We start from the raw sequence: 12,671 nt of genomic DNA, 5'->3' as shown, positions 1-12,671 counted from the left end.
TCGATTAAATAATACTTGGTTGAATTATGCCGCAGTTCCCTCAGCATATGGTCCCTATTGATACGTTAGCCCTAGCAGAAACCTGTTTTCTGGTAGAACAGCCTATAAATATTTTAACGCAGAGTATAAATTTAGTTAACGTGTTACCATTAGTGGAAAGAAGCAAGTATGCCTAATTATCTTATAGCTAATTTGACCTCATCTGTTTTTTCTCTATTTTTAATCTCACATTTCCCTTCCTAGTAAATACAGATGACTACAATATCTTCATTTTACCCTTCTTTACAGTGATTGATTTAATTAGAAGGGCAGACACAAAAATAAACTCACAAAGCAAGGAAAGGGAGTGAGTTAAATGTCCATACATCACAGCTGGGACAAAACCAGTGCAGAAGAGGGATATCTGAAGCAAATGAAACCGCAGCCAGGGCTGCCCACACAAGCACACTCAGCCCTAAGCCCTGCACTTGAGCAGCCACCACACACCTCAAGCTTCTGCTGCCCAGCCCCAGCACATCCTTCCGAGTGAACTCTGCAGCGCAGACACATCCCGCTCAGAGCAGCTAAGATAGGCTCTGGAGCCAGAACTACTGAGACAGCAAGCGCTCGGAGTGCTTTTTTAAAGGCACACTCACACATGGAAGATTTTATGAACAAATTTTGGTGTTATCTGCATAGTAATATTTCTCTCTCTAGTAGTTATGGTCAGGACAAGCATCTAATGAATCAGCCGTATGTCCCTTGGTGAGGCCAAAAAAAAGTCATCTACTACATCCACTCCCATTTGTTTTATCTTAATCAGCTTCACCGACCCATTCTCACAATTACCAGAGTACCACCATGGAGGAACATGATTAAGTAATTTCAGCGTTCATCTGAGTAGTAAAAACTATCCCTGCCAAAGAGGGGATCAGAGAGCATGCCTAAAACTTCTGCTTCAGCACATCAGCTGTTACTACCCCGGAGAAGTTTGCTGCTTTATGATACTAGGCAGAAAGAAATACATTTTCAAGTTGTTTTGGATGTGTTTATTGTATGGCTTGGTTTTTACATTCAATGAATATAGACAAGGGCCTTGTTACTCTTACAGGGAACAAACCTGTCCAAGGAGTTGCCAGTCCAAAATATTGACAACTTGTAAGCACCTTAATTCAGCAAAAAGATGAACGCTTACTAGAATGCATTCAGAATCAGGAAAAACCTTCAGAAGTTTGTTGTTTTTTCATTTTACATGCAACTAAATATTCTGAATGCACAGTATGCTCATCATCGGACTTGTCTCTATAATTTCCCTTCAACATCAGGTCAGATTATATCATTTATTCTAATGTATATTTATCAATACACTTTTTTGGTAAATTGTTAACATTTGAAATACTTGAAATATTCAAAATATTTCCTGTATCCTGAATAACAGACGATTTCATCCATACCTTTTTCATCAAAGTTGTCATGCTTGCAACATGTGGAGCTCCAACCAAAAACAAAAGGCAAAAAATGAACTGTAGGAATATTTTTTTAAAAAACAACAAATAGAAGCCAGTGATTTATTAAACCGCAGATTGCTTGAGCCCCCACACTTTTTTTTTTTTTTTTTTTTTGCCAAGAAACAAATATCTGGTTCAGCAGGCAGACCAACAGAGTGTGAATGACTCAGATGGTTGGATAAGATATCCAGAACTATTTTGAATAACATTTTAAAAAAATAGGTATGCCTCACATATGTAAGGTTCAGGAGAAATACACATCTTTTAAGAAAGAGAATATGCTTACACGCACACTCACACGTATGAATTGAATAAATGTTAAGGAGTTGTATGCTTTATTATTATTATCAAGATGATCAATCAGAAGCAAGTCTTTTCCTTTCCAATATGTCACACAAACATTGCAAAATATTCGGAAAAGAACACGAAAAACTACTTGAAACATGCAACTCAAGTGCAGATCATTTTTAAAGCTCTGTAGAGAGATTTCTTCTCTTTGCCAGAGAGGCAGGGAGAAACTTTACATTGTACTTATTTTAAAGAAATATCTTACAGTAAATAGAAAAATGGGTTATATTCACATAAGATAAAAAGCTGTTTCCACAACGGCCTCATTCATGTTGACCTAAATATTCCAACTACAAAGGTATCTTTTTGTATTTTTGGACAATAGATCACATTTTACTTCACCTGAACAAAAACCTCCTTTCTTTTTCTTTCAGTGGCAGGAGAATTACAGGCCTAAGGTGTCCCATAATAGCATCACCTCACTTGGTTAAAGAAACAACACTTACAACATGGAATTATCTCACAGGTGTCAGCATTTTAGAAGAGAATTAAAGCAACAATACAGAAAATAGTTTATTCCTTACACAAGGAAACAAGAGAATTCAGTAGACATACAACTGTGATTGCCTGCTATAAATTCAGTTCTACAGCAATTTTAGTTCTACAGCTTTACATACTAATAGCCTGACAGAATTAGTATACATTTTTAAAGTCAATAGGGAAAAAAAAAAAAAAAAAGAAAAAAAAAATCTATCAAATAGCACCAATTCATGCTAAATATTGCCAATTTTTCTTACGTCTCTTATCCTTCACCAACTTAGGTGAAAAATTCAAAAGAAACCGTTTCCCTCATTTTGTCAATCTACACGATCTGAAAACTACTCTTTTGCAGCTTTTCTTTTTCTGCTGCTGAACCTTAATTATATTCAGATATCAGCTCAGACTGGTACTGAGTCCTTTCACATGTGGGCCAAAACTAACTGAAAGAGCTTTCAAACACACTGCAGTCTTCTCTACTACTTTATTCAAATGGTCCCACTGCTTTAGCAGTGTTGTTCAATAAGTTACAAGTGCCGTGGGGGGAAAACATCCCACAAACAGAACTCCACAAGCTGCCAGCTTTGTACCTCATCTTTTGAAGGATCCTGTAAGCACTTTCCAGTTACCCAGGTTGCTCAAGTATCATCATAAGATTTCCAACAGATTTAAAAATTAAGTTTTCTCATTCTCCCCCTACACCCCAGATTTCACTTGCAGCCCCTCTGCTGAGATGATGTAGCTTCTCTTTTAACCTGAAGCCATGTAAACCTTGCAGTTCTACCAGCCAATATCCTACAGCAAGGCATTCTGAACTGTCAGTAAGAAAATATTTAAATAGTGTAAAGGTTAGCTAGATGGCTACCTACCCAGATTGAAAACATAATTGTATTGTTACACTGTTCAACCACTTTACATTTTTGTACATCTATGCAAATATTCAAATGTGATATTTATCTGTACAAATATTCAAGCGATGCTCTATGTTTAATTTCAAATTGCTTTTCTGCTCTTGGCTACAGAAGCAGTGGTAAGAACATATCCCTGTACCCTGAAAGTACTTCAAACGCATATTCAGGGTATGCATCTGTCCACTAAATTAAGTTTTCAATTGATTTGATTTAGAGGAGAACCAGGTATGGAAAAACAAAGTCACTCACAGTCTGCAAGGGGGCCCGATTTATTGCTGCTAACACTGTTCACATTTCCCTTCACTAAACAAGGTTTTGACAGAAGGCCACAGAATACTCAAGTGATCTGAAGTCCCCCATTCATTGTTCCCATTAAAAGTGGCATAGCACAGAAATTGTGTGATACAACAGAAGGATTAGCTTAAGAATGCTGATTTTTAACAAAACACTGGATTGATTTTATGGGAAACAAATATTCAAAAAATAATTTTATACTAAGCTATTTTTAATATTGTGAAATGGAGACATGGAAAAGTAACAATATATTAATAGAACAGATGTTAATGGATCTCAGACAAATTACATCAGCACTTCAGTGTAGACTAAGATTTACTACTTCATTACTTTCAGTGTCTGAATTCAGTTTTGTGCTGCGAATGTAATGACACAAAAGGTGACATTTCTTCCCTCCTCTGCACTTTTATTGGCAAATAGTATACATACGTAATCTTCGCATATTAGGTTCTGTTACACACAGACTAACATTCTAGGAATAATAGCTACCTGACTGAGGTATATTAAATATTGAGTTGTTTCAGTCATTGTAGACCATGAGCCATGCAATCATCACAACAGCAACTCCGAACACTGGCAGCATAATGAGGTTTTTATATTTTTGCCATGATGACTGTTCAATTTCTACTTCATCCTTTCTCCGCTTAGTCTTTCTTCGCCCTTTTAATCTGTTTTCAAAAGCTTCCAGTTCAGCCTAGATGAGAAAACCAAAAGTAGTTGGCATTGCATCAGGATTAAAAACAAGGAAACATGCAGATTTTAAATAACATTCCCCAAATCCATTTATAAAAATAGCTAGCAGCCAATGAACTTACACATCTCCTACAGATGAGATAGTAGCACCATATCCCATGGTTACAAAGCACTTTGCTTCCAAGTGTTACACCATTGTTTAGTTTCCTATAAAGCGTTGCAAAAAATGCAACCAAGTGAAGTTTTACATGAGATTTCTATCTCAAGCTGAATATGAGCCAAGATGAGATTGCTATTTCCATAGCATTGGCTAAAACATTATTTTCTCATTGCAGAAAAAACACTTGTAAGTATTTTAGCTATTAAAGTAACATATATAAAAGCATAGGCCGAAATCTTAAAAAATCTCCCTCCTGTAATAAGGATGTACTCTGCTAAACCAAAACATAAAAACATTATCATAGGCCCATAGCACCCTTCAAAATAAGGCACATGCCATTATGCCCAGAAAAGAAGCAAAGCAACTGGAAAAAAGAACAATGCCAAGCTTCTACCCACAACAGCAGTTCCAGGGTCATCCCTGGAAAGGACCCAGCAGGATCCTCTTCCTCCCCTCTCCAAACTCTAGGAACATACTTCCTCTTAAAAGGGTATCAACTCAAAGCAAAACTTTTTAGGGTATGAAGTTAAAAACTGGAATTATACAATGTGGAACAAAGTTTAAGACTGGGACTGGACTCCCGTGAGAAGAAACAAGGACCACTGGAGCTCGTCTGATTGCTAGGAAGACCACAAAAGAGGTTCTTTGGGAGAGTTGAGACAGACTAGAAACAGAAAAGCTCTGACAATTATCTAGATTTTTACTAGCGTTGAAGTAGACACGGAGCAGAGAGACACAAGATGCACTAAAAGAGAGAACAGATCGCAGAGAAGCTGAACACAGAAAGCCAGGACTGGCTGGGCAAAAGGTGCAAGAGTTTAAGCAGAGGAAATGTGGACAGCAAAGAGGCAAAGTCTGTCTATGAAACAAAATAAATCTACATGACGGCTACAGCCATGCTGCCAGGAAGAATGGAACCTAGACAATAAGATAGGTGCATTAAAGAAACAAGAATAGGTCTGTTTTGGGAAATGGGCAGAGAAGTACTCGAGTAAATATAATTTTCCTTTGGAGCTCAGGATTGTCTGGTCTTCCTCTGCTGACAGCAAATATTTGTCAGAGTTTCACAAAGCGCATCTTACTTCCTTTCTTGTGACAAATACCACTATTAGCAGGAGGAAGGGACCCATTTTAATATCTATTACTTTGTACCTAATAAAGGCAGAAACTGGCATTTCTCTGATGAGATAGGAGAAAAGTTCAGACAAAGTTCCACAGCCTGTTATTTGAAATGAGATTACTTTCAAGTAGCTAATCCTCCTTCAGAGAAGTGAAGCATTTTAATGAAACGATTTTTCAAAATCCAAAATCTGGAGGCAAGTGCGGAGTTCTTAAGATTTATATATAATTTGGCAATATTTCACTTTGCACCTATGCCAAATAAAATTTTGGGCTTCTGCAGTTATTATGTATTTCTGATCATGAAGTGCTTCCTGAATTGCAGTAATCTGAATTAAAATATAGGGCTTGAACAATTATATAACAGGTATTGAATTGCTTTCCTAGTGATCTTTATAAAAACTCAGCTAAAAATAAATACACTATAAAAAACAAAACACAGAATGAATAAAGATTCGTGGGTACAGAATGAGAAAGATGCAATCGCTATCCTTGAAGCTACCTACAGATTTCATATAATTTTCATCGTTCCCAAAGTGTCACCTCAGTGATCTCTGAACAATAAAGTAATACTTGTGCCCAGCCTTCAAACTACCTTATTTTTTCCAAACTGAACAAGCTCTAGCTTTTTAGAGCATGAACTTTTTTTTGTGTGTACAGATGCATTAGAAGTAAAATGAAATGTATTTATTTGAGCTGTATACTCAAACCAATTTGTTGTCAGACACCGTGCAGTTTAGTGTAGCTCAGGTGCTGCATTTTGCTCCTTCATGCATTAACCTTTACATTCTCCCTGCACTGAAAGGAGCAGCAGCCCCATAGGGAAGTGTAGCTAAATGAATGCAAACAACAGGGACTATTGAGACAAAAGAAATATATCCTGAAATTGCACTAATTTTAATTATTTTACATAGGGGGGTGGGTGGGTTGGTTGACTTTTGTAACTTTTAAGGAGATGTTAAAGAAAAATGTTTTAAGAAAATAGGAGAAAAACCCTCATAGAATTCATTACATCATAATTCAGGCTTGAGACCCCAACTTTAAGAACTGAAATGCTTGACTACTATAAATTAGCTCAAGAATTTAACCAAATCTTTCACATTGGAGTGGGACAGAGAGCTTGGTCTGAGTAGCTAAATAATCAAAGCACTGAGCTTTTTTTCTACCTCTAGCAACAATGAAAACTGACTTCACACAGTGCTTCTGAATTGGAAGCAGAAGGAAAGTTTGGCTGCTAGGGCCATGACGAGAAGACTAACCAAGCCACCTCCCCTTCCAGTAAGAAACAAGTGATTCCATCTGGAAGTGATATGAGCAGAAACTGCCTCCAAATATAGCAAATACCAAAATGGAAGTCTGCAGACTTACCAGAGCACTAATGTGTTTGTAGTATTAATCAAAAGAGGTCTCAAGAAGCTGTGACTAACAGATGAACGGGCTGTACAAAAAGGTGCTAATGAGATCAGGAAGATGATACAAGGTGCACACTTTTTTCCAGAAGGGAGTAAGAGCATTTATTCAGTAATAATGTGACCCAGCATCCCATGACAATGGTGTGCTCCAATGTGCATCACCAGATGGTGGATTATGAGATCAAGTTGGAAAGGAATCAATGTTAGATAAAAGGCAGCAGTAGCTGATATTACTTGCGTGCAGTTCTGAAGCCTATTTATTAGTTACTTTTGTCCTAGAATAATCTTTGCCATTGTGCTGGACAACTGGACGTTATTAATTAACCTGTTAATAGGCTTGATTACATATAATTGAAGTCTTCTATCCCTGAAGCCATAGTCCATTACAAAACACGTATGCAGAAGTGTTTGTCATGTATGATACTGCTGGACTATAACCTCTCAGTGAGCATACAAGTAGAAAGCAATGGGGGAGTGACTGCAGGAAAGCAATCCTTTTTGAACATCAAGACAAAAATGATGTTGCACACACTGCTGGTGGAGTATGTCTGCTACACTGGAGGGACCTTAAGTTAAGTGTTCTTGACACAAAAATCATTAGTGAATGGAAAGATGCCTTCCGGAATGCATGAAAATGCAATCAGGACAATACAAGAACAGCAACTTTGAATTTCTCACCCAACAAATGTTCTCTGTAAAAGTCCATTTGTACATTTCAGTATTCAGCTTGCAGCTCTGTCATTTATGGATTATCTCCGCCTAAACAAATGCTTCAAACATTTTGTATGCATGCTATACTTCCTGAGCTTTGTTCTGGAACTAATATTTCCAAGCTCAACTTAGAGAACAACAGAATTAGATGAACTGTCTATGAGTTGTATGAAGGAGTATGTAATCAATGTTGTAGACAGTTGAGGCATGAATGTAACAATAAACACTACAAGATGATCACAAAGCAATTCCTGGTCCCTGGACACTAGGCACATAACTGCATGCTTTTCCAGCATGGGAGGCAGAGATACTCGTGTAAGAAAAACAAAAGTAGGCTGTGCTAGAGCATTGGTTAACAGCCATAACACTTCAGTAATTCCTCTAGGCAATTTATTAAAGTATGCATCGCCGAAGCTGTGACCCGCAGAGAACCTCTCTACCCAGGAATGTCCTAATGAGATTGGGAGAATGGTACAAAATGATCAGTCCTGTGAGTAAGTCTTCCACACCCCCTTCAGAGGATGAGCTGCTGCTCTGTGATAAGAACGGAATGTGAAATCCAGGTGAAAACCCAAGTAACACATAAAACTGTTCTGATAAATGAGTAAAAGGAGAGTCAGACACCACACACTGCTCTCAGAACATGACTTTACGTCAAATGCTCTCGCACAGGCATATACGCCTGTTGGAAGGAGTGCATTATGGCTGTAGCCTCCAGATGATAAACTTGACCTAACTGTCACCACTGAGTTTAGAGTTAATTTCAGAAATAAGATTACTATTAGAGTCTCCAGGTAGCTGGCACAGAAGTTTCTTGGATTACAATGCCGACAACATACACTGACAGAAATAGCAGGTACAGTAAATACACCCTGCATCCTCACCAGACCTTGAAGAACAAAGACCAATTTCGGTTGACTCTCTCATGATGGGGGAAGAAGAGGGAAGCTTCACTCAATATTTAAATCCTTATAGAAGCTACACATCAATGCTTTGAGCTTTATGCATTATAAGTATTTAGTATTTAAAAAATAATATTGCAAACTGCTATACTAATATAATATTCAGCTGATTAATTGCCATTTTGCACACAGTTATGGAAATTGTTTTGGGAAAGACATTTGCTCTTAACCATTGTAGATCATTTACAGCAGACATCCAAGTGCACAGTAACAGCTGAGAGGGATAACTGGGAATACCACTTTATGAACTATACAACTTTGGCTGCATGTACATTAAATGATTTACTAACAGTACAATGTTAGTAAAGGAGGAAGGAGAAAGGCTGATACCTGTTGTCTTCGTTTCTCTTCTTCAATAGCAGCTTTGGCTTCTGCCTCTTTTATCTGTTCAAACATACAAAGTGATAAGCAACTGTTGTAAAAGCAGCTAAACCTATTTTCTCAAAACTACACTTTATAGAACACTTCTCAGCAAAAGGGAACAAAACATCAATCAAGTGAGCTCTGAACTTATTCAGATTACAAAATATGCCAAGAAGAAGCTTTATCAACTCACATTTGAAAACCACAACACATATAATGGATGCTACCAGGCTATAAAGTGAACTTCTAACTAACTCGACAAGCTCAACTGACAAATATAAAACCTGGGGAAAAATAAAATTAAATAAATAAATAAAAAGTTTATTCGCTAACAGCCAGGAGAAATTCTTTAAGAAAGTCACTGTAAGTTTTCAAGAACTTAATCCTCAATTCAGTACGCTGTACACATATAGATAATTCTTATATATAATTTCATTCCAAGTAGTTCAAATACTTCCTGACTAATAGAGCAGAAGGAAGCCTCTACATTTGTACTGAATGACATATATTGGATAATGCATACTCAAACTACTTTAATGCCCTTGGTGCAACACAAACTGTGAATGTAATTAAATGTGTTTCATCAGAAATTCATATGAAAAGAAATCTTGGACTTAAAATTGTTATTTCTACATGAGCATTTTGAACTGTTCTAGAAAGCAAATTAAATGCCAGAAATTATGAGGAAAAAAATGGTACAGAAAACACATTAAAATATGAACACATGATGCACTTGACTCTTAGCTCCTGCATTCAGTTTTGGTCCCACAGTAACAAACAGATGTGTAGTCTGAACACATGTAAGGGGCAACAGGATGGAGTGACTTCATCTAAAGACACACAACGGATTCATCAGGTGAAAAGTAGGTGATTAACCGGCCACAAAAACCTGAAGAGTATGAAGATACTAAATAGGAGTAAGACAAATATTTTCCACAATAAAAAAGCAAATTTCATTCTGTGTCTTAACAGGCACATAATAGGAGGCAAGTTCATAACAGAGTGAACACTGTGGCCACTGAACCACTACCTTGTAATTTTACATGTCCAAATCTGAATAATAACTTGAAATTAAAAACCACCTTGATCCTAATAATTGTTCTGTGTGTGTACACACACACACACAATTTGCATACTAACAGTGACAACTGGCCCAATATGGTTTGTAGATGGAATTTGTTCCAATCAATTTGCAATTACAGAACTCTTGAAGGCTAAACAGAAGGCACAGTAGCACATCCTTTAGAACACTGTAGCTCAAAGAGTGTGTACTGAGGATAGGGTCAATGAAACAGTCAGATTTGCAGGTTTTCAGACGATTGTTAAACCATGTATCAAATATTATTAAGAACTGCATTAAACTAGACTATGACAATCTCTCAACAAAAGCATATAAAAGATCTTTTCAGCCATGTGTATCTGAAACAGGATAGTTTGGTGTGGGGAAATAAATGCACAACTATGCTCCTGGTATTTCACTGCCATCTAATGGCAGAACATCAGCTCCAAAAGAAAAACGTGACCCACAAAGTAGAATAAAGCAACAAAAGAAATTCTTTTTTTTTTTTTTGTACTGGTGTGGTTATATTTGTGTAAGATACATAGGTAATGGGAAGATTATCCATTATAACCAGTGCAGGAAAATAAATCTAGAACTATTTCTTTAATAAAACGTACAATAAGAGATGCTTTGAATTCCTCAGAAGTGCATATACTCAGGGTGTGCTATCCATTAAGAGTTAATTTATTAAGAGTTAACACACTTCATTTTTGGAAACTGATGGTCGCTTTGCAATGGTGCAAACTACATTATTTTTGTAAACATCTGCAGTCTTGACATATTAAATAGTAATTGACATAATAAACTGATTTTGTCAAGTGCATATCATAGGAGATCATTCTAGCATGTCACTTGCAAGTCCACTCAGGCTGCAAAAAGATGCCAACTAAGAATTTTAATCAAACTTCATATACAAACCCAAAACAAAGAAATACATATTCTTTTGTGAAGAAGGTACACAAAACTAGGTTACACCACACAATGCATCTGTGGCATTGCTTATAGCAGAGACTTGTAGTCACCTGCTTGTTGCATTAGAACATTCCTCCTAGTAGGATGCAATAGCATGAGCAAGAAATAGGAAATAATATCTGCTAATGCAAGACAGCAGCTGACACTGCGCTGCGCCATGCCACACTGAAATGTGCTCTTATGTCCTGGTTCATGTGGGCTTTTATAAATTCACCCAGCTTTAGTGCACTCCACGTCTTATGAACTCACTTCCACATTCTTGCTGGAATGACTTGTTACTGTTCAGATTTCTAGAGTCTTAGCATTCAAGTTGCTTTCAAAGCTGTAGGATTTGGTTTGGTTTATATGGTATGTTAGAATTTGCTTGTTAATCCCAAAATTCTGAACAGAAGCAGAGAGAAGTCAGTTTGACTTCTGACTTGCTCAACAGACTGAGGTTTTTTGTTTGTATGTTTATTACATCTAATGCTTAGCTGATAAACGCCAAGCAATTTACACACCAAGTCTTTATGTTTCCATAAAAGGCCAATAAAAGCAATGTCGATATTCTGTTTCTCTAGGTGAGTTTATGCAGTAGTTTCTTTACTTCATAAAACGGAAGAACTAGAGAGTAGCCCTGCTTATTACAGGCTGAAAAGCATCCTGCAATTGCTGAAATCTCTCCATACTTCTAGTACAAGATAATAGTGTGTGACGATCACGTACTTCAGGAGTGCTCAATCTGACCAACTTTCCAATGGAAAAAGCAGGTCTAAATGTCCTGTGAAGTGGCTGGCCCTAATCCTACAGCTCTTATCAGCAGCAGTGATGATTTTTATCATCATTGATCAGCACTTGATCTCAGCAGAACAGGAAAGCTCCAGTTCTAACAACGTATGTAAAAAAAAAAAAAAAGAAATAAAAGTATTATTTTAACACAGTAGTACATTAAGCTAATTAGCACTGTCTATAAGCAGTGCAATTCTCTCCACTAAGCCAAATTTAATAGTCTGAAAAGGTAGCTGCTATTAAACCGCACATTGAATTACGTTGTATCGCTTGCCAGTATTGTCTTGAAAAAATAATTCTGCAATCATTTTTTCCAACTTTTCTCAAAGTAATGAGGCTAAATTATAACTACAACGGATACATTACCTCAGATGCCTTCCGTTTCATTTCCTTGCATAATGCATCACATTCCAGTGAAACTTGGCCTTCTTGTATCTTGCTGCACTGTACTTCCTGTTAAGTATAAATTCAGTAGTTTATAATCCATTTCCCTATATAAAATTGGAATTATAACGTTCATTTTGTTATGAAAATAATTGTAAAACATTATTATTTGTTAAAACTGTGGTTACACAGAGAATAAAGCTAATGAATAAATATTATTTGAACCTGCAACTTTGTACTGAAGTGTCCTTTCCTGTCTTCCCTCAACAGCTCAGTTTAATTTTTCCTCTCTTCTCTTTTTTTTCCTGCTTGTTTATTTAAGACAAAGTAATATAACCTTGTGAATTCTAGTAGAAAGAATTACCATTCAGACTCTCAGTAACTTCATGTGCATTCTCTTAACTGGCTGAGACTACAGGGCAAGGTCTGGCCATGGGAAGATCTCCCTCACTTCCTCCCCTTCCCCCCTCCTAATATTGAAGAAAAAACAAACAAAAACAAAGAAAGGAAAAGGAAAAGGAAAAGGAAAAGGAAAAGGAAAAGGAAAAGG

The 12,671-nt window shown here is 36.8% G+C and overlaps 1 protein-coding gene across 1 annotated transcript in view; it reads right to left on the bottom strand.

Annotated features, from left to right (window-relative positions):
- Nucleotides 1-1,013: 1,013 nt before the first annotated feature.
- NFXL1 (nuclear transcription factor, X-box binding like 1) overlaps nucleotides 1,014-12,671 on the bottom strand; it is a 44,073-nt gene continuing 32,415 nt past the window's right edge. Inside the window, exons 20-22 of the mRNA XM_035325030.1 lie at nucleotides 12,104-12,190; nucleotides 8,905-8,958; nucleotides 1,014-4,211 (exon numbers count right to left, since the gene is read on the bottom strand). Coding sequence (XP_035180921.1) covers nucleotides 4,038-4,211; nucleotides 8,905-8,958; nucleotides 12,104-12,190 — 315 coding nt within the window. The 3' untranslated portion in view covers nucleotides 1,014-4,037. The remainder of the gene's footprint in view (nucleotides 4,212-8,904; nucleotides 8,959-12,103; nucleotides 12,191-12,671) is intronic.

Source organism: Oxyura jamaicensis, chromosome 4 (assembly GCF_011077185.1).
Source record: "Oxyura jamaicensis isolate SHBP4307 breed ruddy duck chromosome 4, BPBGC_Ojam_1.0, whole genome shotgun sequence".
Classification (NCBI taxonomy): Eukaryota; Metazoa; Chordata; class Aves; order Anseriformes; family Anatidae; genus Oxyura; species Oxyura jamaicensis.
The sequence above is the reverse complement of the archived record's forward strand: the minus strand, read 5'-3'. Positions and strand labels throughout refer to the sequence as shown.